This window comes from Aythya fuligula, chromosome 14 (assembly GCF_009819795.1).
Source record: "Aythya fuligula isolate bAytFul2 chromosome 14, bAytFul2.pri, whole genome shotgun sequence".
NCBI classification, from domain to species: Eukaryota; Metazoa; Chordata; class Aves; order Anseriformes; family Anatidae; genus Aythya; species Aythya fuligula.
The window spans coordinates 14,331,131-14,357,947 of NC_045572.1; the positions used below are offsets into that span (position 1 = coordinate 14,331,131).

Genomic DNA, 26,817 nt, shown 5'->3' on the forward strand with positions numbered 1-26,817 from the left:
TTTGTCCACCACCACGGCGTGTATTGCAATGTTACTATCTAGCACAAGTAAGCCATTATAACGATGGTAATAAAGCTTGATTATCTGGGTTAATTTGTGTTTTCTTCTTTCTCACTTCATTAGCGTCGTCTTGGAGATGCTGCCAAGAAAGCCATCGGTAAATTGACAACCAGGACAGTAAAGAAGGGTGATAAGGTATAATACTTCAACATGATAAACTTGAGCATCATTAATTTTTATCAGTGGAAATGGTTTACTTCTCAGCTTTTCCTTTTGCTTCTGATTTATGATCTCACCTTCCTTGTTGGAGACTTGCTTCATCTTACGGCACAATATTTTTGTGTAACTTTTAGTATTGATGTATGCTGTAAGTCTGCACATTTCAAGAGTTTTTCTTGCTTAAGTACTTCTTGCACTCCATCTGGTAACTGACTGAGAGTGGTTTTGTGTGCTAGCTGGCTGAGTGTTTTTGCTGGTAGGAGTACATGGGGCTAGCACTGTTTATGTGAAATGCTGCAAGCTTAGAATCACTTTGTATGTAACTTGTGTGAAATAAAAAAGAATTTAAAAGGCAGGTAATAACGCACAGTCTCTCATATGAAACATGAATATGAAGTAACCTGTGGGTGGGGAGGAGTTTTGTTTTAAGGCAGCTTCCTACACTGAACCTTTTCTGTGGGTATGGGAACACAAATTTTCCATATTGAAAGAAAAGATGCTGTTTTCAAAACCAGGTGTAGGTTGCAGTACAGAGTGAGGTGCGTATGCAAGTGGGCAGAGCATATGACAAAGCCTGCCCTTTGTCAGAGCAGCCCATGGGGTTCTCTGTGTGCAGCGTGGCTGGCTCTGACCAGGCAGTGGCTGGCTGCCTTGCAGCAGCTCCAGGCTTGCTGTTCTGTTAGTAGCTCACCAGCTGCGGAAAGAATGAACTTGATGGAAGAGAAGGCATGGTCTGTTTTGTGTCTCAGGCCCAAGCATTTAAATATATATATTGCCAGTGCCATAGCTATGTCCAAATGAAGCCAGCCCTTTTACAGTGGAAGTTTTAAATTCTCATTTGGTTTACAAAATGAGTAAGATAATCATAGCTTTTGGAAAACAGAAAGGAGAGGAGCCAGTCACTGGTCATCATCTTCGTGTCTGCATAAAAAGATGGTAATTCTGCCAGTAAGCAGTGCACAAAAACATGGGACTCCCCTGAAATAAGTAAAAATCCCTAGTTCGGGCTATAGAAGGGAATCCCAGAATGCTCATACTTCCCCCCCAGAGGGGGAAAAAAAAAAAGTATTTTTTTTTTACCTCAAAGCTGAAGTAATCACTGTAGGAAAGTCCCTACCATATTTTGGTGATTCAAACAAATATTATAAACATCTTAGGCCTTAGCTTGTGCTTCAAATGGTCGGTTACTAACTCCAAATGAGTGGATAGTTGAGATTACATTTGAGATTACATTTCTTTTTTTCAAGTCATGTTGGAATTTAACCACGTAGTCATTACTTTTGCATCTTCTTAGTAATAGCCACTCTGGCACAACACACTTCACGTACTAGTCACAACTACTTTTACCTTTGTCATAGCCTAAACTCTTGACTTGAATTTCCTTTCTATTCATTTTAGGAAACAGACCCAGACTTTGATCATTGTGCTGTCTGCATCGAGAGTTACAAGCAGAACGATGTTGTTCGCATCTTACCGTGCAAGTAAGCTAGTAAAGTTGCTTTGTTTGGAAACTGTTCTTCATGCTCCTTTGCTTTGTTTCATGTTAAATACACACTGCAATTTATAGACACATTTGTTAGATATTTCCTGACCCAATAACAGCCGTTTTATTTTAGACTCAGTATGAAACCAGGTGTGAAAGCGGATGCTGACACGGTTATTAGCACTGGACATAAAACAAGAGCATGATCTCAAAGATGGGCAGTTCAGGCATATCAGCAGTGGAGCTATTAAGATTGTTATGGGGGTGGGGGCAGATTTAAAGATTGAACAGTGAGCTTACACAAGTCAAAATATGATGAACAAGGTATAGCTGCAGCATTCTGCACAGTGACTGTGGGTTTCTAAAACAGTGCAGGAAACAGAAATGCTTTCTGTGAAACAAAAAGGCTTTCCAACCTTCATACCTCCTCTGACATCAATCAACTGCTTTGCTATCATCTCTCTCTGGTCTCTCCAGTGCAATGTGGTCTAGGCTTGTGCTCGAAGATTACTACTTGCTGGGTATTCTGCATTGGTGCTTAAAATGTAACAGCTTTTTGTTTTGACATTTACATGTTTTCAGTTTGTTTCTCTTCTTGAGCTGTTACAGGATATTTGCTCTCTGAGAGATGCTTTTAAGTGTTTTTTCCCCTGGTGACTGGTTTCAATGAATCAGTAATTTTTGGTAGCTTTAAGTGTTACCAAGGTCATCTTTTCGTTGTACTCTGAAACACAAAGCTTTCTTTGTATCTCCAGACACAAAAAATGCTTAAGTTATGTTGCATACATGCAGCCAAGTTCCACTAATTTGTCCTGTGCTTGGCACATAAATAGTGTTATGCATGATGCACCAGAAGCATCTAAGTCACAGTGTCGGAGTCGAGCTTCAGTCACACAGCAGCAGTGCACAGCAGCTCATTATCAGTCTTGTAAATCCTCCTGCAGGCTGCTCTGTGTAGCTGGAATAATTTTTCTTCTAATGCATAATGAGTTCCTATTATGATAAAAGGAAAACAGTCTTTTATATCTTACCGATCAAAATATGTATGTATGCTAATTCTGAAACAAAGTTTAATTCATCTTTCTTTTCTCTGTTCTTTACCTCTTGGACTCTCTGGGAAACAGTGAACTGCTTTAGATTCTCAGTGTTGTGTTTAGCTACTATAACCTACAAATGTTTGTTTAGAAACTCCTATTAAAATACTTGGAAATAGAAGAGCTCAGTCAGATCTGTGTGTAAGGAAAACTAAAAATAAAATCTGGGAGGTTTTGGTCATGCAGATGGGTGTGTGTTTCTATTCTACAGTTTAGTGATGTTTACTCCTTTGAAGATGATGTCCTCTTGCCCATTAAAATGCACTCCCAGTAGCTGAGATTTCAGAGTTATGTCACTGTAATCTCAAGTAAAGCTTGCATATGGAAGTTTTGCACTAGTCTTTGATTTACAAGGAAGATTATTTAGAAACTAGAGGAGAAACATCTGGAAATTGCTCACCAGTGTTAAACTAAGGTGATGGATAAACCGCCTCTCAAGAAAACATCACTTCTATAATTCAGAGTGGTACTATGAAGCTCAAGAGTATGCGATGGATGTTCAGAAGTCCCACTCCTGCATGTCTTTCTCTCTGATAATGAGCAGAGGGCAGAGATGTTTTGGCCAATGAAGAGTCTTCAGCTGACAGGCAACCACCTTCTCCCACTAAACAAGAGGCAAAATTGTGACTAAAAGTCAACTGCGCTAGTTAAACACCTGCCACTGTCCAAGCAATAGATGTGTTGCTGGTATCAGCAGATATGACAAAGACCATTTAACCAGGATGATCACTTATTTCTAAAAGTCCATTTCCTTCAGACCCTTTTTGTGAGCCATGGTCCTGCAGCTAGGAAGCTCCCTGGTCACAGCTGCTCCAGGGAGCTGCATGAAAGTGCCTCTGGCTGCTACCTCCACACAGCCTCCCCCAGTGCAATCCACCCACGAAAAGGAGGAATCAAGCCTTTTCATAGAGCCTTTTCTTGTGAAAAACAGAACAGAATATAAGGCCATTGAAGTCCCAGACTACCGTCCTGCCAAAGGTGCTATAATGCCTTTCATGTTCACTTCCTACTTCTCTTTTTGAAATCTCCCTTTTCATCTGCTGCAGTTTTTTGAGTTAGGTGCAAAACCATCTTGGTTAGGTGGGAACATTGGGATAGATACTTTCCACAACACATTTTTATACTTATTGAATGGGTGAAGGAGCAACCAGTTCCTGCGGAGATGAGCCAGATACGTTTCAGTTGTGTGTAAAACTTCTCGGTCTACTGAGGTGTCTTTCCTCAGGTCTTGTTTTGGAGATTTAACCACTTTCTGCTTCCTGACATTTCAACCTCTCCTTTTAATGCAACATGCAAAGTTAGTATTAAAAAAAAAAAAAAATCTACAGGAGAATCTCTAAGACTGATGAGAAAATAAATTGCAAGAAAATCATGGAGAAAATGGCTCAACCAAGAGGAAGCAAATGAAAGGTTAGGAGTCTTTCATACTGTGCCTTTTGAGGAAGCTATAATCATTAGACAGTAGGATTCACTGACATATGACATCCTTGCTGCTTTCATCAATTTAAAAGTAGCGTTACCCTTTGGTACCAGAATTTTTCTCTACAGTTAAGTATGGTCTGTCACTTTATCTCTATAGAGAAGAGTCTGGTTTGGACAGACAGACAGCAGGCAAAATACTGTCTGCTGAGCAGACCTAAAAAGTCTGTAAAAAAAAAAAAAAAAAAAAAACTACTAGTAAAGTTTTGTGGAAGGTTGGAAATAATGGCCAATTTAGAAATAAAACTAAAATGAAAATTATAGAAATGCAACTTTATTATTTGCAATCATTCATAGCATGATGTGCTTCAGAGAGAACTGTGTTCACTACAAGCAGTTTATAGACATAACCAGCTTTCTGTGCACATGGATAAATCAGCCCTCATTCTTGGACTTTGCTGCCTGAAGAACAGTTGTCTTTTTGAATGTCATCATGTAAGTTAAAAATAAGTAGTGTAAGCAAATGTCAGAAGGAATCTAGCAAAAGATCCCAAAGCCTGGTGGACAATTTTCCTTATTCAAGTAGTTTTTATTTCATCGCACTGCTGCATCTAGGACATGACTGGATAAAGAGGAATCAGGAAAGGGGTAGTATGAAGGAAAGATAGTGAGTGAAAGATAAGGGAAGGGGACAGCAAAGGTAGAGAAAAGCACAGAGAATGATATTGGAAAAGGCAGAAAGATGGCCTGGGAAGGAAGACAATCACAATGCAGGAAGAATTAAAGGAGTAGCAAACACTTTATGAAGTGCAGCAAGATTATAGAGCAGTGGAAGTTGAAACTTAAGAAAAAATATAGTGCAAGGCTGAATGTTAAGTGAGTACGTTAAGAAATGAGTTTTAAGCCAAATTCTTAATATTTCCCACACTGGGCAAAAAGGAGGTAAGTGGCAAAAGTGACTAAGCCAGAATTACATCTCTTCGATTCTGTACTGCTGCAAGTAGCTATTTAACAGAGCAAATTGACATTTACTGCTGTCCTTTCCACTTACTGCAGTGCTTCCACATACACACCCCCTTTGCTCTGCTACCTGCTGGTGATGGTCCCCCCTCTCCCCCCAGCAATACCACGTATTTGAGGGCACCAGGGCTGCCCTCCCTGGGCTGAGCAGGAAGACCACCTCCAGCAGCTGTTCAGCTTTCTTGGGTGGGTTGCTGTGCTGGGAGCAGTAAGTGGAGTGCCCTAAGGCAATTTGTAAACACCTTCAAATCCTCCTCCTCTTGGGATGTGCTAATTCAGAGGCATTACACCAGTGAAAGAGCTCTCTGGTTCCCTTTTTCTCTGAAATGCTGCAAAGAAGTTGTGTTGCACAACAGAGTTGGGGTTACAGTGTTTTTGTGTTTTTTACGAGCTGGAGCCCGATAGGTTTGGGCATGCTGACAAAGTGGAAAAATACCTGCAGGTCACCTGTTTGGAGTTATGCCCGCATGGGAGACTCCTTCAGTGCCTCCAGACTGGCTGCCGGCCGGGCTTCCTCCAGCCCCGAGCAGCAAAAGCTGTGTCACACTTGGCTCCCCCATGCACAGCTCCTAGGGGAATGTCATCCACCACTGTGACCTAGGGCATCCTGTTAGGAGCTCATCACATTTCTGGTCTTAGAAAGCTCATTATTGAAAAATGACAGAAATATGAAGATGGAGAAGGTTTTTGAGGGCAGAAAAATGTATGGGATACCTTTGTCAGACCAAATTTTAAAAGTAATTATGTGTTTATCATTAACTCTTGCAAGAGATATCCAGACAGAGCCTGAGCTGTGATGATGTTATCAGCAAGCTTTTTGAGGGACAGATAAACAGCATAAATAGTAGAGCAATGCTGATTTAAATCAATACATAACCTTTGGGGAGTTGCGCTTTTCTGAAACACATTAATAAATATCCTTGAAGGTTTAGGAACTAAAAGCAAAGAACGAAGAGGTCACCAAAGTAGTTGAACTATTGTGGTGCATTCGAACTATATCAAACTGCTAATGACTTTAAAATAACTTGTACTATTTAGTGGATGCATGTTGGCATCCATACCAGCAGCCTGCTTCACTTGAGCTGAGTGCTTCTACAGCACTGATTAGCAGATAACGATATATTAAAGCTGTTTTCATGCTGCTGTGGAGTCTTGATGTCTGCTCTTTCCCAAAATATGAGATTTTTCAGGTTTGTCCTACTCTAAAAAACAGACTTCGGAATTTTAAAAGGAAACGTAAGCACCTAAAAGCCATAATTTGCCTAACGTAGAAAAATAGCGTCATTATGTGTTTCAGAAGATTTCAAACCATTTTCTATCACCCAGAACTTCTAAACAGTTTCCTACTTTTTTGTTTTAAAGGGAATGTCCCAAGAACGATTAGCAGTAGAAGTTTGTATTTCATAGTTACTCGAACAGTAAGCAGTATACATATCCTGTTTTTCATGACGGCTGTATTGCTAAAGGACACATTGCTAAATTTGCTTGACAAAGCAGTCCGATGTGTTCAGCAGAGCACATATACTGTGGGACAGGGAGGTCTGCTTGCCATGCTTCCTAGCTGACCAGCCAGGAAGGCAGAAGTTATGCTGTAAGAGCAGTAGAAATGCATGAAATGCTGTTATATTGTCAAATTGCAGCTTCAGCATACCTCCATGCCTAATAATATGTTCATTTTTCAAGTTCTTATTCCCTCAATGTCTGCAATACAGCTGAACAAGGTTCTTTTGCTCCCTGTGCATCTTCTGTTGATTATATGACACTCTAAGTCTATGCATCTTCACTTAGTACGGGTAAGATAGATAGTTGTTAAGCTGACAGACTTAATGTTGGTATACTTTAGAATCTCCATCAGCCTTAGTAGCTAAACATAATTATGTACAGCCTTTTTCCATGTTTATTTACAGTTTCAGGAGGGCTTACTCTCACATCACTTCAGAAATTTTAAAGGAGAATAATCTGTTAAGGTGCATCATTTGCTCTCGGTTTTATAACCCCCACAATAAGCCACAGTAAGCTTACTGAGACAGAGCAAGGAGGAGAGGCAGAGCATCTCCACTTTATGCTGCTATGGAGGCATGCGTGACCTCTTACAGCCTGTGCTAATGCTTCGAAAAGATGTCAGGAACACCTTGTTCTGCTGCTGCCTCTTCATCTGTGCTTTTCAGAACCCAGCTCTTCACTGGTTAAGCAGCTCTTATTAGTGCTGATCTTTGTCATGATCACCTGTATGTCCTGGTTGGGTCTGCCTGCTCTTCCTGGCTTTTTGTTCCGGAGCCAGTGCTGCTAGAAATGAAAGGTCTAGGTTTTTTATAGACAGTTATTCAGGCTGGGTGGCTATGAGTGTTTGCTAAATCTGCATCATGTAGAAAATCTGATGACACCTATTTCTGTCTTGAGTATGCTCAGAAAAGTTCTTTGCATTTTGAAAAGCAAGGATGACAATTCCTATGATTCCTTTAAGTTAGTTATGTTGTTGCGGTCTCTGCGTAGTCCTTTGGCCTTACATTGGTTTATATTCATATATGTGATTGAAGATTTTGCAAATCATGTAGGTGCCAATTCAGACTCTTCTGTAGTGCAAAGTTCCCTGCTGTGCAAATAAAAGCTGTTTTGCCCTTTTTTATCTTTGAAAGATTTTGGTTTCCTATGACCATCATATGACAAAGGCCATGTTTTCCTTACAGATAACAAGAAAAAATGTAGGAAAAAGCCTTTTGAAATCTTGTTTCTTCTTTCACTTAGACATGCTAATTATAAAAGCACTTACAAAATCAAACCTAAGTGTGTCTGTGTTGGTTGCACTACCTTTCAAATAAAATTGACTTCTGGTGGATCTATCTTCCTACCTAATTCATGGCCAGCTTTTGCATAGAAACTGAGATGAGACTTCACACAATGTTATGATGAGGCCTTTATTACCCTAGTTATTCTGCCAAAATGCTTGCTTATAACTACGATAAAAGAAAAAAAAAATCCTCATTTTGAATGTGTCTTCCTAGTGAACTAGTAGTAACGGGCAGTAAGAGCTTTAGATTTTTTTACTGCAGTTAGCACAGAATACTGACAATTCTGGAATTTGTTCTGCTGACTTAAAGAACCAATCTAGAAGTTTGTTAAAGCAGTTCTCGTTATATAATATAATGGTTTGCAAGTTGTATATGTGCCATCTCTGCTCTCCTAGGCATGTTTTCCACAAAGCCTGTGTGGATCCGTGGCTTAATGAGCACTGTACGTGTCCAATGTGTAAATTGAACATTTTGAAGGCCCTGGGAATTGTGGTAAGTTGGACTCTTAAAAGCTTTTCTTACTTCTATACCTGTGACCCAGAGAATGAGGAATGATTCTAGGGGAGGAAGGGAGTAGGGTGCTCCAGTACCCCTAGTCAGAAGGGTGTGGGTTTTTTCTTTTTTTTTCTTTTTTTTTTTTTTTTTTTTAACCAATTTCTTTGCTGATGATAAAGTGTGGGTTTTTTTGTTCTTTTCCCTGGTTGCTCATTGAGAATATTCTGTTATGTTTCCATTTTTTTTTTTTAATCTACTGAAAGTCTGCTATGGTCTCTGTACTCTCACTTTTTCTCAAGTTCTTTCAACCTTTCCTTTCTAAGTTTACTCTGTAAACCTCTAGTTCATGTTGTGGTCTCCTGTAGACACGCTCAGGTTTGTTTACACATTGAAAGTCATGCCCAAAGCTGCTCAGTGTGCCCTGGCTGAGGCCAGTAGGTTTTCCTCAGTTGTGTATTAAGCAGTTCTTGGCTTATAGGATCTCAGCAGGCTGCTTTTGCTGACTAATTTGCAACAGAACAAACTTGAAGAACCTCAAGGAAGTTTTCCTGTCTTTCTCATATGAGTTAAAAAAAACTACCAGGTAGGAGCAATGCTCTCTCAGAGGAGAGACAAAAGGGGAAAAGAGTAGACAATTCTCAACTCTACAGTCACAGGCTAGGATGCCAGCATGTTTGAGTCCCTTTCTTGAATTTTTAGTATTATTTCCTGCTTCTTTTTCCACTATTTAAAGGGGACTGAAGCAGCAACTTCAGACAGGACTTACTAATTCACGTGTGTGATCTGAGGGTAGCCACAGCAGCTGAATAAAGTCTTTGTGCGGTTTTGCTCAATTTATGGGTTTGCTACGTGTAGAACATTCACCATTCTAACGCCGGGATCGCTTTGTCTTTCAGCCAAATGTGCCGTGTACAGATAACGTGGCCTTTGACATGGAAAGGCTCACCAGAAGCCAGCCAGCTAACAGACGATCAGCACTGGGTGATTTTGCCAACGACAGCTCTCTCAGCCTGGAACCCCTGCGCACCTCTGGGATGTCACAGCTTCCCCAGGACGGAGAGCTAACGCCAAGGTCAGGAGAGATCAACATTGCTGTGACAAGTAAGTTTTCTTTGGCTTCCATTACACTTCTAGGCATTCCCTGGTACATGGCACTCGCTTTGCTGTTGCCCTGTGTTGCAGGGCCATGATAAAAGATCTCCCTGCAGAGACAGAGGTGACCTCCGTGTCTCTGTATGCTCCATATTGAAACCGAGAACTCAACGCACAGCAGTGCCAACGCTTTCATTATTAATAGTATATCCATTTAGAGCTGCATACAGAGAGCACTGGATGAACTAAAAAGGCGACAAAGTAATCCTTCTGTATTTGGTGACCAGTATGAGAAGCTGGGTTGCCAAAACTGTTATTTACCTTTCCAGAATACTTTACATGCAACAATTCATACATATATAAACATGTTAGCTGATGACTCTATCTGCAGACACTTTTTCCCCTGTGAACATTACTACTGGAACTCTGATGTCCTTTAGCAGATGTTTTTTCTTACAAAATTTGTGAATTAAAATATATATACATTAACGTACATATATATTTATTTGATATACCAACATTTGAGTATTGTTCAAGCGGTTTTTGACCTCAGAAAACTGTTCCTGAAGTTCTACCACTAATGTATAAAAGCTTACAGCATGGGAAATGTCCACTGACTGGATCTTACCTGGGGGTTTTAATGTATGATAGCGCTGTAACAAATTCAGGACGTGTGGAACTGCATAATTTTTCCATATGCTGTGGAGTCTCGATTTAATGCATGAATGGTTGTTTTTCTGGCTTAACTGCAAAAATAGAATTCATGCAGTCTAATTTCCTCCTTGTATTTTCCCTATGTGCATCTATAATCTAGATTTGGAGTCAGTGCTTGCCACTGATGAAAGAAGCAGTATAATTGATACAATCCATTACAGAGCGTCTCTTTAGACGCTGCAGCAAAGTAAATGTGTTTCTAAAAGAACGCCATCTCACAAAAAACATAGCCCATATCCAGAAACGTCTTGATCTGAGAAGAAAAAATCCAAATACAAAATCTGGATTCTTTGCCAGACCAGTAACTCACTTTGTCCTGCAGTGTTCAACATGTAACTCGCCACATTCTTAGATGCATTGAACAGACATCAGATATGTTTGTGTGCTCTTTGTCATGGGTGGAAAAACTCTGTAGTTTAACAGAAACTTTAACTACTTAATTTTACAGAAGGTGTTTTTCCTGTCTGTTCCCAACTGTCGTGTAAGTATCTTGTGCAGATGGGATTCCAAGATAAAACGAGAAATATCAGCAACAGTTCATTCTGACAGTGTTTATAAAATAAAGCTTTAGAAAAGGCTGTTCAGATGTTCAGGTTTTGCGGATGACACATGCATTCTTTGATGCATATGAGTTAAACCAAAAACCATATTCAGCAAAAGCGTTTGTATCCTATCCATTACGATGTGCCAAATTAATCTCAAAGGGAGAGAACTTTGAGTAGTGGACATTCTTTAATAGTTGTCTTTGTTGTTGTTTTTTAATGTGTCTGTATTTATATACTAACGTTGACATTATTTTTCCTGTTGTATTTCTGTCTATTAAATGGAAAATTCTAGTTTTGTTTTTACTGTTGAATAAGTGATCCTATCTTTTTTTTGTTTTTAAAAGTAACTCTATAGCATTTATTCAGAGCCAGGGGGTGGAGGGGAGTGTGTGTTAAGACGCAAATGAAGTGTGAAAGTATATTGGGCATGCTTATGTGAAGAGATGCATCTCAGCAAACCTAAACCAACCATGACAGTCCTCCTCCTGACTTGGGGGCGGACGGAGTTTTCATTACATTTCCCCTTGTTCCTGCATTTCACTTCACATTGTTAAGTAATCTTTCTTTATCACTAACCCTGGGGCTCAGCCAGGAAATGTTGTTGTGCCATGCTTGTTTTCCACACCTCTCTCCACTTCTTCTTTGCTAGCCTTCTCCAGTCAGTAACTGTGGCTAACCTCCTTCTGCTTCACTTCCTGGTGCCAGTCATGGCTTAGAAGCCTCTTGCCTTCCGCCAGTGGTGTTTGAGGGAAATATTGGCATCGCTTTGACATAAGCCTTCTCCCACGAGTGATTTCCTCCCTTTCCTTTGTCAACAGAAGAATGGTTTATTATTGCCAGTTTTGGCCTCCTCAGTGCCCTAACACTCTGCTACATGATCATCAAAGCCACAGCTAGCTTGAATGCTAATGAGTAAGTAAATATTTAGATGTTTCTATTTGTTTCTGGTGGGTGTGTATCACAGGCAAGAAATATCATGAATAAGAGAAGGAAAAAAATGCATTTTTTTCAAAATATCAAATGCCTTTCCTGCTTTTCTCAAATCTGAAGTCTCTGTTAACAGTAGGTTCTTGGGTAACGTCTAAACTCCATCTGAACGTATATTTAGCTGAATTGTCTGATTGGAAATCTTGCAACGTGGAGACGTGGGAGGGTGAAAAATAAAAACTGTTTTTTGATCAATAGTCTTAAGTAAACATTGGATTTGTCATTGAATCCCCATGTTCAAAATTCACCTAGCAGAACCAGAAATTACTACCATCAGTCACCTCTGACAGTTTCCACTTCAATTTCTTAGTTGTTTCATATTATGAAAAAATATATTTTTTTTTAGTTTGCACACTTCCAGAAACAGAAAAAAAGGTGGTTTTCTAGATATAAAACTATATTTTTACTGATAGGAGAGGGAGAGAGATAAGCAATGCATACACTCCCATTTCTTCTATCTTATATGGATATAGCAGACCAGTCTTCTGACCTTTCCTTTTATATGCTTAAGAATTGCATTCAAAGGAGTACTTCAGTGTCCAAGCATTCTTAATTTTTATGGGCTCCCTCCACTGCCTTCCTTTGGACAGGCTGGACAAGAAATTACTCTAGCACATGACTTTCTTTTTTTTTATTTGTAGTTCTATGTGTGGGCAAGTATAAATCTGTTCTGCAGATACATTAGCTAGGTACATCTAATTGTTTTCCTTTTAGATGTAAAAAACATCTGGACTCATTATATAGATATATAGATATATTCAACGAGGCTATCTCTCCTGTACAGCATGGAAATGTAGCTTTATAAACATAATTTCCACTTTTTGTTTTTTTGAGATGAGAGCTTTTTTTTTTTCTTTTAACACTATGACCCTCAAAGTATAAGGTGTCCTTCTCAACAGGATGTCTAGTAGTCTCCAGTGTAAAATTTTTGGACAGTCTCAAGCTCGTCTTCAGGAAAGGGTTATAATAAGTTCAGGTCTTCAAGGTTTTGTTTATCAGGAATCTTTGTTTACCACTAATCTGCAAATCTTAATTTTTCTCCTCTTTTCAGATGCTAATTCCAAAAGGGCTTAATGGAGAAAAGTTTTAAAATTTCAAATAGCCTAATCAAATATTCTAGTTGCTTTTCTCATATGTCAAAATCCTGAAACTGCAACTATCTGTGTGCAAGTTGGCACTGTAGCTGAACACTGCTAATCTGCACTGCAGAATAGCTTGAGAAAGCACGGAGCAAGATGAGTTGTGTTTATGCAAAACAGGAATATCTGTGTTCCTGGGCACATCGTTAGGAAGAAGACAAAGGAGTTGTAGTCTGTGTAGTATCCATGTAGTTCATCCAGCTATGGGTACTCACAGGAACTGCATTTCTCCTTTCCATTGCAGCTCTTCTTTTTGTTGTCTGTTGCTCAATCAGCTCTGCTCTATTTTTACTGAAAGGGCAAGCTGCTTCTCACAGCGTCAGGGCTTCCCGAGAAGTGTTTTCACAGTGATGCTCCCTTAATAGAAAAAAAGAGTACACTGATGTAATGAGAGCTGCTTTCGACAGTGATAAGAATGAAAATAAGAGTATATACATGCTTGAGACACTCAAGAAAACCGCCAATAGCAGAAACCAGAGCTGTTAAGAAAAAAAAAAAAAAAAGCTTCTATAGATAACAGCTATCTAGCTGTAGCCTTTAACTTAACAGCTTTTTGACTGAATCCTTTGAGATTTAAGTGGCCTCCCCAACTGCTGCTAGGTTCCGCTACTCATTTTAGACAGTGCAGAATGTGTGCATGCCACTAACTTGTTGGTTCACTGAAACTTTGTGTTCACCAGTGCCAGACAAAGCACTTTCCGTGCTGAATATCATGCCAACTATGTGGCAGCTCTCACAGTGATATCCATTAAATATAATAGCATACCTGCTTTTTATGCTGTGCTTCTCCATATAAAAAGCAATGCTGACATACCCTACATCTGTTATGACGTTTTAAGAGGAAGCTGAGGGTTTTTTCTTGCCAGAAAAAGACATTTGCAAGAATAAGGCCATGTAATAGGCTGATACAACTAACAGGTGCCAAATATTTTATAAAACTAACCTAAAAACTTGTCCTGATCCTTTCTTTCAATGTTGTTCCCATAGCTTAAACACACTTGTTCAGGGCAATAGTTCTGGAGTTGTGTATATACACATATTTATCTGCATATATACGTGTGTGTACACACAAATATGTATTTTTAAACAGTTCCTGATAAAACTAAACATTGTCTAAGTGATAATAAAGGGGCAACTGCTTTCTCTCGGTCTCATAGTATTTATGGACTGTTAGTATTAAATGATTTAGGTAGTGATTTAAAGGAGGAAAAAAAAAATCCCACTTTGTTTCTTAGGCAATGACCAGAAATGACTGCATACCTGTGTTTTCAAGTCCCAAAAGTTGAAGTGTTGGACAGCACTACTTAGAGAAAGTTTTCATTTGCAGATGGAGTTTCCTCAAAACTTGCTCAAACCTCTGGTCATATTGTCAGTTTTACTGATCCTGTAAGAATGATGTAACGAGTACTGACCTCTTAATGCTCTAGCCTTGTATAATTAATCATTTCTCACTAACTTTTTTTTTTAAGTATTGGCAATATTAACTTTAAGATAACTATTTGTACTTTTTTTTTCTGCCCCACAGAGCAGAATGGTATTGAAGAAATGCTTTCCGGACGATTGCCTTGGAGAGAGACACCTATTTTTATGCATCATTTATCGATCATGCAGCACAAGCATTTATTTAGTACATTCTATTTTTTCATAAAATTTGCTGATGCCAAAGCTTTGTATTAAGGAAAAAAGTGGAGAAATAAATGAACTTTAATTATGAAATCTTACTCTGTGAGTTTTATTTTTCATGGACTTTGTCTAAGCGTTGTTTGACAGCCCCTTGCAAATTTTGTAAGGTGTTTCATTTCTTTTATATAATTCCATCTCTGCAGTTCTGTATTCTGCTCCTTTCGTTTTGGGACACCATGCTAACAAGACCGACACTGTGTGAGATTTCTACTTATGATGCTATCCAGCACTGGAGTGACTAACAAGTATTAGCAATCGCTGCATGCCAGCTTGGTAGGGGAAAGAAGTTGGGCCAAACATTCTGGTATATACCAGGCTTACATTGAATACAACAGAGGTTTGATATGAAATAAAAACATTCTTTCCTGTTCTTCTCATATAACACTCCTGTGCCATCCTGGGAGGATTGCAGTATGATATCTGTCTTAGGATCAGTCACTGCTGAAGGTTTGCAACAGTTTTTCTTGAGAAACAAATCAAACCACCTCTGTCTGTTACTTTCACCCCACCTTTTCTGTTAAACGTGAAGCTAATCTAAACCATTTCTTCCTTCCCAATGCTAAGTGAAAAGATACCGCTTTCCCCCCCCGTCATCATTGAAACCTTCTTTCATATTAGCAATGGGGTTAGTTGGCGTTCAGTTTAGAACGTGAAAGATTGATAACGGTCTTTTCTGTAATATAGAAACTCTATGCAAACACGTCCCTTCTTGCTGTGTCGTCTTACTGGTGGGGGGAGGCATGGGGAAAACTTCCCTCATCTCCTGTCCTCATTAAGGCTGTTTCACACTAGTTTTCTTATGCAAGCAGAGTGTGAGTAATTTCACAACAGTCAGTTAAAGCATGCATATCTGATTCACAGCCAAATGCTAATATTTGAGTTAACGAGATGGATATGTGAAGGTAACGATTGGTAAGGAAAATGTAACTGATAAAGTCAAAGCCTATTCTGAGTTTTGGGCGTGGGGTATTTTGTTTTTCTGGTATCAAGATGTAGATATTTGAAAATACTTTCTAATTTAATTAAATGAATTGAGGGAACCAATTTTACTGTGAAATTTAATTTTTTTATGTACTGGGAAATAGAAAATTTAATTTTATTTTTATGTATAGGCACTTTTAGAATCTAGGAACACAGCCAGAGTCTACATTAAAACAGTTGCTTAATTCTTATCTGTCCAGTAGGTTTTGGCTGAGAAGGCAACTTTTATAATTAAAAATGACGTATGTGATAGCTTCAGTACGCTTAATAGAATTATTTTTTTGTTGTGTCCTTGTGAAATTTTGAAAGAAACATGAAAACAATAGAGCAGTAAGTGTATTTTGAAAGAATGGAAAACCCCATTGTACTTAGGAGCAGAAAAACCTCAAGCATGCTGGGTCTGAAAACTGTTTATTTGGAAAAAATGTTTGTCAACTGAGCTTTGTTGCCAAAAAGAAACAGGAATGAGGACAGAGCACAACTTAGGGTACAGGCTACAAAATAAAAGTGCTACTTTCTTCACCCACTTCTCAACACCAGTGGCATAATAGGTGAGTTTGTTAGTGCCTGTCTTCTGGAACAAAAATCCTCAAGTGCCTTTTAATGCAGTTGGGAGGGATGTGCAGGGAAAGCCTGAGCAGCGTGGTGACCCAGCTGCAAAGGGCACCACAAACATTTCCAGTTCACATTTCCTCTACAGAGCAGCAGCAGGATGAGAAGTTCAGTGATCTTGGGAGCAAAGTTCTTGGCAGGGCTTCTGCTGCATTTCCCTCCTTAGGGATCTAAATAACCTACGGCCATATTTTTTAAAATTTGTTTCGAGCCTCTAACAACTATCTCCACAACATGTTAACAGATACAGACAGTATTTTCTAGGTTAACTGCAGGTCAGGCTAGAGATAAAGCTTAACCTGCTAATGAAATAAATACGTTCAAAGATGAACTGCAACATTACAAGATGCTCACTAACTTTTTGTTTGTTTGTTTGTTTGTTTTTGGTTTTTTTTTGCACTGGGTAGACACAAGGAGGAAATTCCCAAAGTTTTTGTTGTCTGCTATGCTTTCGGGTATCCATGTGTAAAAGTTGAATGACACATGCATAGTTTGTCGTAATAGTAATGGGAGGAAAGGAGAGGGTGGTCCCTTTGCCCAGGCATTGCAAAGAGAGCAAGACTGGGGTGACAGAGCAGTGTTACGTGTTATAGCTCAAGAGGGAGCAGCAATACCTTGCTAGACAACGTGTTTCGAGGAAAGGATGCTTTATGAAATAATCCTGCTCTCTTCCTTAACCAACAGGGTGTATAAAACAGATAGAGATTGTTCTCTGTGTTTCCACATTAAGACGTTGCAATGCCAGATATGTGGAGGGACTGGAGCTTACGGCATAGGTGGCCCTGATTAGCAACCCTGAGGGTGTTACAATACTTCAAAATAGAATGGTAACACCAGCTGATGCTTCCAGCTAACGCTACAGCAAGGCCTGGTGCAATTCCTGGCCGTCGTGTGTGCTTCTGTAGCATCCCATGGTAGGCACGGGGATAAATTCCAGGCTAGCAGGCCTTTGAGAACAACTTTGAGAACAGTTTGAGAACAACTCAAACTCAATTCAAGTTATCTGAAAAGTTCATTGTAACTGTACAACAGAGAATAGTGGTGGAGAGCACTGAGGAATTACCTTTCATTTATTAAAACTGAATGCTGACTTCCCGTTTGTTTCGTATACCTAAAGGATAAATCTTGATCTTGGTAAGTGCAAAATGGGAAGAGCGGGTTCATAAGCTGAATTTAGAAGTGTGGCTGTTTCTACTTGACCTTAAACTATATTTATTCAGTAAATGTATCCTGTAGACTAATGCTGTATTTTTAAACAATGACTAGCAGTTCTCTGCATGAAGAGAAAAAAGAAATCACACCAGGCAAAGTGCTAGTGTGTGAACTCCCCCCTAGCTTCTTGCAAACAAGAACTGGCCAGAGCCCCTGCGAGCAGGGGTAGTGGTGCTGGCTGGCGGAGCGATGGGTTCAGAGCCTTCTCTACCTCCTGCTATTTGGCTACGAGATGAGCAAAAAAGCTGGGTCGCTTTGCCCTGCTGACTCTGCTTCCCTCTCTGGAAAATGCGGGTGATGATACTGATCTGGTTAGTAGAGCACCTGCAGGTCTGTGGAAAAGCACCAAGCAGCAGCTGGAAGCTTAGCACCTGGGGGTAGCCTTGGCATGTTGTGGTGTCCTGCCTATCCTGCCCTCCTTGTGATGCCTGGAAATGCACGTCCCTGCTCACAGAGGGTTAGCAACGTGTTTGTTGCCGGTGGGCTTTTCTGTGGGAGATGGGAAAAAAACTGCCTAAGCATTAAAAAAATACATATATCTGATTTAACAAACTGAGTAAGGAGGAGTGTATTGTTTTGGTGTCCTTTATCTAAGGGAAAGTAGGTAGGTTGCATGCTGACATGGTTTTTTTTTGTTTTGTTTAAAAAAAAAAAAAACATGTTTAGAAATGTTGTCTAGTATGCTCATAATCCTTGTGAAAGTAGTAATAAGACTACTTTCTCTGGAAAAAATTACATGATTCAGGTGCTTTCAAAATAAAGGGGGTGAGGCGGTCGTAACATTACAAAAAAGGATGAATGATGTGTCCTGAAGGTGATATGAAAGCAAAGCAGTCTGTATCTGCACGAAACCATGCAGCCTCCCTGGAAGTGGGGGGGCTAACTTTCTTTTGCCAAGAGGCCAGAAGACATCACACTAAAGAATTTTGGAGGTGTTGGATATACAGTGCCTTTTTTCAGATTAATTTAAAAAGTTGGTTGTCAGATGACCTGTCTGCCTGTTGATTAAATCTCTCCCTCGAATCAGTTAGAGTGGAAGTCTCCCCACACACAGAGGAAATGACTGCCTCGGCTGTCTGCTTCCTAAGCCCTTGTTTGAATCTCATGTAATAAAAACAAAAGCAGCACCGAGCTTTTAGAATCCTCTTTGTTTCGTTTCAGCATTGGCTGTGCGGTGTGTAACATTTCAGCGGGTGGAGAAAAGGGAGATGAAATACGCAATACTCATGGTTTATTTCAATAGTGAGCTGAGACTCACTCATCACAAATAAAATGATCCTGACCCATAACACAGTGCGGAAGAATTTTGAAATCAGTTTTATCCGCTACAATTCCAAAATAGTGTGGGTTTTTTGTTTGTTTTGCGTTTTTTTGTTGTTGCTGTTGTTGTTTGAAGGTAGACTGATACCATCTGAAGGTCATAGTTCCAAGTCAATGTTCAAAAAAATATATTTTTTTTCAATTAAGCACTGTCCAGTTCTAGAAACCTTTAAGTCTGGGATAGGATTCAAATTTAGGCGGGTGTTCATGATATGCTACTGACCACTTCTGCAAAGTACATGCCAAGATAATATGCTTCCTCCAAAGGCCTGTATATGTGCTCCTATACAATGAAACCGCTTGTTTCAGTTAATTGTGAGATCAAAAATTAATTAATTACCTTTGAGAGCTTCCAATTCTCAGTGAGAATGGCAGAATGAATCTCTGCGGTAGCTTTTAGGGGTAGAAGGCAGAGGTTCGGAGTATGGCTAGGAAATTGGCAGTAGACAGGTTGCACATGTGATTACTACTCTAGCTGTTTGTTTTTTTAATCCTAACAATGACTTCTTATCTTTTCTGAGACTCTCTTTTGGGTGAGCAGGGAAGGAGGAAAAGCTGTCAAGGACGGTAGCAGCTGAATTCTTCCCTTGTACCTTCTGTAAGCTCTTTGTTTTAGAACAGCATGGGCTGGTCCCAAAATTTGACAAAGAAAGGATTTAAGCACCTAAATTCTATCAAGACTAAAGATTCAATCCCCTAAGCTTCTTGCTCCACTGGTGCCTGAAGCTGGAGGCACCTTGGTTTGCTCAGTGCCTTCTTGATGAACTTGGAAGCTTTTCAGTTGCCTCGAATTTGGCTGGCGTGGATGCCTGGTGTATTGTTATCTAAGCAGCCTTGCTCCCAGCTAATCCCAGCTGGGATCGAGAAAACAGGTAATGAAATGTTTTGGCTGAGGGCCTGATCTGATAGATGCTTCCAGAGAAAACCTGGTGTACGCCAGCAGGGCTGGACTCCTCACAAGCTACATCTGGAGAGGGTTGGGGCTTCTTGGGTTCTGTGTGAGGAAATACGTGGGTGCCTCTGCTGAGATTTCCGCCTTGCACAGTGTAGGACACGGGGCACCTACCAAAGGTTTCTGGTTTTCTGGAGGAAAACCTGCTTCATGAGGCCGTAAACGAGCAGCAAGGCGCGGTGCAAAACTCGGGCCTGCCCCGGCCTTGCTCTGACTTGACCTGTTTTATCTGGGAGCGCCATTTGCGGTGGGGTTCATGCATATGGAAAGCAGCACTTGGAACTGGCAGGGTGTGGAGGGAGGCAAATCCCTGCAGCACCTCAGGATTTCGGGGGGGATCCAAAATAGTAACTGTATGGCGCAAAGGCCGAAGGTGAGGTGGGCCGACAGTGAGGTGCACCTCACACGTTGAGGTTGTGGGGCCACAACCCCATGGCCAGGCCCTCAGAGGGACACGGTGGATGTGACGTGTGTGTTTAAACTGGTAACTCCTGTGGAAGATATTTGGCATCATCCAGGGCTTTTGTGGCCACTGCTCCTCGCCCTGAGCTGGGACGTGACAGGAGGGGGAAGCAGGGCTGGCCCTGCCACCAGAGCCACTTTCAGCTCAGTGTCTCGCAGTACCAAATAAATGCTTATTTTCCAGGTGCCCTCTCCTGCACAGGAGGGTGAGGGCGTGCAGGCTGGAATCTCTCCCAAGCTCTCCTTTGCGAACTGTCCCGTGCTCCTGTTGCTGGTTTGCATGAAGAGGGCGGCCTTGCTGGCCACACGTGCTGTGTTTTTGGTCAGAACCCGTGCGTGAGGATGCTTTGCTCAGTTCTTACATTGTCCGTGTGTGTTCCTAACAAGGTTTTGTTCTACCTCTTGTAGGCAGCCACTTCTTTCATCGCAATTCTCTGTCCCCGCGAAGTCTGGTCTACGAGAGCGAATTCTCAACGATCGAGCCCGCTTTGGACATGTATGACGAGAACAAAACCTGAAAGGAATCCAGATTCCTTCTTGGCCCTTTTTCCGTTGTTTTCATTTCTCATTCCTATTGTTGTGTACTCTTTCCATGGATCTCCTTTGTCTGAAGAAGAGCTGCTTTTTCCAGAACACAAGCCCGCCTTCTAGATCGCAGAGATGAAGACCAGCTGCGGTGGTTTCTGAGGGTGGCTTCTCCGAGCGTGCGCCAGCAAGGTTGTCTGATGGAAATGGCTGAGTAACAGCATGGGGAGCTGTGTCGGCCCAGCCGCGGCGATGCAGAGGAGGCTTTGCGGTGGTCCTAAGAGTTTGTTTTGTACTGCGAATGCGTCTCTTCAATAGGCGTCTGCTGTTTCCGTTTTTTAATCGTCCGGATAGTTGGGCAGCGTCAGAAAGGGAACTAGTTGCAGAGGAGATGGCCAGTGACTGGTAAAAGCACTCCGTATATCTCGGTCAGTCCATAACCTTACTGTGAAATATCCCCTTCCGAGAGGGACCTTTACAAGTGCATTGAGTTTCCTACAACCCGCTCACCCCTGGGCAATAGCAAGCCAGTCTGACACTAAAGCTGCAGAGAGGCCCTGCGTTTGCAGAAAGGTTTCAAGGAACTTGATGCTTCCATTTTTTTCTCCATTTCTATTGAAGCAGGAGGAAAGTGGCCTAACAGAATATATTTTTGGTCCTTCCGTGTGCTCCAGTCAAGTGAGTCTCTTTCTACAGAGAGGACATTGACAGAACCAGCACTTGATCTACCTGAAAATCGTTAGACTTCTTGAAATATGCAGAAATCTAATTAGCTGTCTTTCTCACTTTACTTTTTTTTGGGGGGAGGTTAAAAAATCCACCAAACTTTTCATTAAGATTTTTAAAAGCCAGCGTGTTGGCATTACACAGAGAAGCAAAGAGGTAAGCTTCTTATCCCATTCTCCCATTGAGATCTGCAACAGTTAAATAAAACACATTCCCTAAGCTGTGCCCCTTCCACTGCCATCAGTAATGTGAATGCAGAAAGCAGAAGAATAAAGGAAAGCAGCAACCGCTTTGAGACTTGGCAGGAAAATCCATTTTTACCAGAGTGTGCCAGAAGCGGTGGGGAAACGAAGATTTTTTTCAAGCTTCTGAAAAGTAACGCGGAGATGGACAGCGCGAGGGAGAACCTCTGGAGTTCAGTCCGTGGTGCTCCCCAGGTGAGCAGACGCGGAGAAGTGAGAGATGCTGCTTCACCGTTTCCTCCTGGACGATGCGTGGCTGTTTAATGGATGTTAACGTTGTCTCCATTGCAGTCTAAGTTACTGTAGATGTAGAAATGCATTTGTGTCCTTGTAATGTGAAACACAGCTTCACTCTGTATAGGAAACTTGAGAAATCAGTAAGCCAAAAAGAAAGGTAAGACATACCCTTCCGTGCTTTAATTTTGTCAGCTTTTGCTAAAAGCGAGGGAAATTCCCCTTCTTTGTTTTTTCTTTTTATTGTGTAAGTCTGCTTGACATATATCCTTACCTGAAGTGTGGTTCAGCTGTGTCTTTTACACAGATGTTGAAGAGAAAAAAGCCCAGCTCTGTAAAATGAGGAAACGATCCTATTTGCAGAGCATGCCTTGACTTCTGTTGCTGTACATCAGTTTCATTTAATCTGATAATTCAAGGACGGGCGGTGTGAAGTCTAGAGAGCTTTTTCTCGTAAAACCCACATTTCCATTTACCATGTGCACTTTTATTGCGATTCAGCCAACCCTAGAAATACGCTTACGCCCCGAGCTTTTTCAGAGCACAGCTTTAACACCCGCTTTGCCCTGCCAAGCTGTGAGGCTGTGTGAAGGCGGCAGGAAGCAGCAGTCTGGTTCTTGCCCTGGGGCAGGTCGGTTGCTTTTCTCGCCCCGGGCCTGGGCAAAGCCCCCAGTGGCACCCGGCACACGCAGGCTGGGACATGGCAGGCGGCAGCTGAGCAAGCCCAGCTTCCATCACTGCATCTGCCAGGTGGCGGCGGGCAGGGAGCTTCCGAAAACAAGCACCCGAAAGAAAAATCACTGTCACTCGAGGGTGTTACGGGGCTTGTTTGTGGTCGGGTTACAGAAAGCTGTACAGGGGTGTTTGTGGTTCAATCAAGTAGCATGGGCTGGGGATGCCAGCGTGGTGTGCTGCGGCTCCCAGTGCGGAGCTGCTGGAGTGGGGTTTTGGTGGGACGGGATGCTGGGGGCATGGGAGCTCCCAGCAAGTCCTGGGCCAGCCGGCTGCAGGGGCTTCCCAAAAGCAAGAGGACTTCCCCATGGCACATTTTTCCCAGGAAGAAGTGAGCCCAAGTGATGCCTCCCGGCCTCGTGCCGCACGGCAGGGTATTTTCAGCCCTTGCTTTACCATCAGCGCCCCAGCAAGCAGGGGAAGAAACAGCAGAAACCCACCCGCACTGCTCCAAGGAGGCTTTTGGGGAAGCACCATCGACCCTGCGAGGCGAGCTGCTTGCTGGCACCCATGGGTGCTGCCGACCAGCGGCGTTGCTGGGCTGTCTGGGGACAGCTCCGCAAGCCTCTGACCGCCGGAGCTGCGAGCACGGAAAGTCTCCCCCCTCGCTGCTTCCTGTTTTGCTTTGCTTTGGTCGGCGTGGGGTGGTTTGGTGGTTTGGTTCCCTTGTTTGAACAGAACTGGCCACTTCGCATCCGCTGCGTGTCAGAGTGGCAGAGGGCAGCCCGAAAGCCGATGGAAATCAAAATAAGCGTTAACAAATGCAAAGCCCCAAAAGGCAAATGAATAAATAATGTCACCTGTGCTTTGTTAAATCTGCTTATTTCCAAACTAGCTAAATTTTAATGGGGGCGGGGGGCAAGGTTTGCCTCTGATCGGGACGCTTGGGGTCTGGCACAGCAATCTAAAGTTGGGTTAGTGCCGGAGTGGAGTCAGTGAGCGGAGAGGCAGCTGGAGCTGACAATCAGAATTTGATGTTGTGGATTTGGAAAATCTTGCAGCACTGGAAACATTAAAAGCCAGTTCGAGCAATTGATCCCTCCGCACGTGCTGGGACAGGCCGTACCAGGCACTCTTGTACTTAGTCATAGTTAGGATGGGAAAGAGGCAGCACAGCAGCATGGGTGATTTTTTTGGGCTGTGCTGCTCCGTTTGAGGTTTTCCTTTTAATATTAATCAGTATATAAAAAAAAAAGCTTGATGAGCATCGTTGTTCTTGTTCTGCTGCAGTGGTGCTGTGTACGGTCGAGTCATTTCATAGAAGTCAGATATACGGCGATCTACCAAGAACTGTAGGTGTCAGTAACTTGGAAAATGATTTTTAAGGTTAAAAAAAAAAAAAGCGTTTTTACCAGAAAACATTAATTTTATGACTTCTACATACAAAAAATGCTTTTATCTCAAAGTATTTCCCTAAGCTGTCTAAACCCTAGCACCTCACCTTCCCTTTCCCCACCCCACATCTCCTGTTTTACGGAAGTTTTGCATGTTTCCCATAAGACATTTGTAAAATCAAGGTTTGCTTGTGTTCTTAGAGGATAACCGACGGTTAAAAAAAACAGACTGTAAGTGTGCTTTTTACCTATAATGCTAACATTAAATATTAAATTTGAAGCATGATAAAATTTACTTAATGCCATTTACGATTACTCCCCACAGTAAGCTCACGTGCTGGTGCCTGTTTGCGCTGCCCCCCTTGCTTCTAGGATGCTTGCCTTGGCACGTGGGGATGATTTAGGAATAGCCGGATATCCTACATAAGCCAAAGAAGGACACGGTAGTTAAATAAATCTGTTTAGGACCGTTCTGCGAGACTTCTGCACATCTGTTTTGTTTGAAGACGCTGATGTGAAGCAGTGCGAAGGCCTGGCAGAGCCGAGGCTTGGTCGTAACCGCAGGAGGAGGGGGGGCACCAGGGCTGAGTGCACACTTAGGGCAGCTCTGCGGCATGGTTAGCGGGGCGTGAATTGACCAAGCTGTTAAAAATACATAAATACTTTGCTTAGCTAATAGCTGTGTGGTTTTACAACCAAGAAAGTCGCACGGCACTGCACACGCCGAGGGATGAGAACGGGAGCCCCCACGCTGCTCCCAGCCCGGAGGTCCCCAGCAGCGCCCTGAGCTTCACCGGCGACGCTTTGGCTCCTTTTCCACCCCCCGTTGCACATCCACGTGTGGCCTAATTTTCCACCCCTAGCCATGCAGAAGAGCGCGTGCTGTGCCGTGACAGCTTGCATATGTGTTGTTATATTTAAAAATACCTTCGCTGCTTTTCTTTCGCTGCCAGGCTTGCTGCACTGCAGAGCGCTGCTGCGAGGGCAGGCTGGGCTCCGGCTGAGCAGGGGAGGTTTGGGGAGGGGAAGGTGCTCCAGTTAACTGGGCTGAAGGGAGGTCAGGAGGGAAACAGGTTTCTTCAGGCTACTGCACAGTTCTGCTTTGCTTCAATTATCTTGGAAATAATCAAGAAAAGTGTGGTGCCCCCCCTCCTGTATCCACCTGCCTGATGGTGATACGTGGACGAGTGGAGTGATACGTGGATGTTGTTTGTGCAACAGGAACATCCACAGCCTCCAGGTGTGCAGGACCAATGGTACAAAGTGTTGCCCAGACATAATCCCGTCCCCAAAGAGTTATAATTAAGTATAAATATTCCTGCAAAGTCGGAAGTGCATAGAGGGGTTTGTTAAAAGTTGGAGCTATTCAGAGTGATTTTGTTGCAAGGCTGAGGTGTAACTTGAGTTAGCGTCACACAGCTGGGGTGGGGATCTCACAGCCCAAAGACCTGCTAGGAGACATCGTCTGTCTCCCCAAATCCCTCCCCAGGTGGCCCAGTGGCCCCTGCAGTGAGCTGCGAGCTTCCCACAGCAGTGCCCCCAGGGGTGAGCGGCTTTTGACTCTGCCCTGGGGTTGGTGTTGCGCCTTGCTCTGCTGTGCCATTTGCCTTTTTTGCTGCTTCCCACATGCTCCAGGGATTGGCATCCCCCCAAGAAGGCAAACCCCGTCCATTCCAGCTGGTAGCCAGGTTTGCTCTCACTGTGCCTGGGTCTGTGACCCTCTGGCTGTCAGGGCTGTATGAGCCCTGCCTGTGCTGGAACCGTGCAGCAAACACAGCTCAGCACAGCTCCCATGCCCCAGCACAGGAGATGATGAGGTTCAAAACACAGTTGATGCTCTGTGGTGCTCTAAAACCAGCCAAATTTAATCTCAGTGTCTTTGGGGCCATTACAGCAAAGCTATAGTGCTTTCAGAACTGTGCTGGTGAAGTTAGGGACGCTTCAGATTTCAGAGGTCTGGCTGAGCAGTTTGTTGTAACTCAGAGAACATTCCTGTGGATGAAGAGCTAGCTGTGATTGCTTCCAGCCCCCACTGACACTGGATGTGCCACTCCAGGCTCCACCTTGAGCCAGCTCTCTGTATTGCCAAACCCAGCAGTTAACCACTTACTGAAGTAGTCCAACCCTCCCAGTGGACACTGGGCTAACGCTGGAATGATTTTTTCCTCCCCTCTCCCCTTTCTTTGAAGCAGTACCAAAGCGAGGTCTCTGCAGCTGCAGGGTAGAGAACAGGGGAGCAGAAGGGGAGATGCTGCCTGGATGCTCTCTCCCTGTGATCACGGTGGATAAAGCTTGTCTGACCTGTCCTAAATTATACTTGCAGTGTTACACACGTGGAGTCCCGATATGCTTTGACAGAGCCTCGCATATCCCGGGCAGCATCTGCCCTCACGATGTGGTGCTTGGTGAAGGGCACCGCATGCCAGTGCCGCCTGGCTGGCCTAAACATGTGCTTGTGCTGCAGGAAGAAAAGCCCACGTCCACAGGTAGATGTTTTCCACCCCAAATGTCTAGACTGAAATCTCGGGGCTGGTAGGAGCTGTCACACTAGTCCTGTAAATGGGAGACGGTGACAGCAGCTCTGCTCAGCCGGTCAGACCTGCTGCAGTCTCCAAGTAGCTGTAAAGCACTAAAAGCCTCTCTGTAGGACTGTGTCTATTTGGGATCACCCGTTTGAGATCATGGCTAACTATGCACAGCATCCACTGAAACGGGGTCATTTTATTCCGGCAGCAGAAAGGGTTTGGGACTGCCTTTGGGACTGGGGCACTGCAGTGAACAGAAAAAAAAAAAAAAAAAAAAAAAA

The 26,817-nt window shown here is 42.6% G+C and overlaps 1 protein-coding gene across 2 annotated transcripts in view; it reads left to right on the forward strand.

Moving 5' to 3' along the window:
• Positions 1-26,817, forward strand: part of RNF130 (ring finger protein 130) — a 52,547-nt gene extending 25,730 nt beyond the window's left edge. The window contains exons 4-9 of one of the 2 annotated variants that reach the window (XM_032197248.1): positions 124-195; positions 1,618-1,700; positions 8,420-8,516; positions 9,416-9,620; positions 11,689-11,782; positions 14,522-14,712. In XM_032197248.1, the coding sequence (XP_032053139.1) occupies positions 124-195; positions 1,618-1,700; positions 8,420-8,516; positions 9,416-9,620; positions 11,689-11,782; positions 14,522-14,537 (567 nt within the window). In that variant the 3' untranslated portion in view covers positions 14,538-14,712. Of the gene's footprint in view, positions 1-123; positions 196-1,617; positions 1,701-8,419; positions 8,517-9,415; positions 9,621-11,688; positions 11,783-14,521; positions 14,713-20,626 lie in introns of those variants that run through there. The other variant, XM_032197249.1, reaches the window with a different exon arrangement.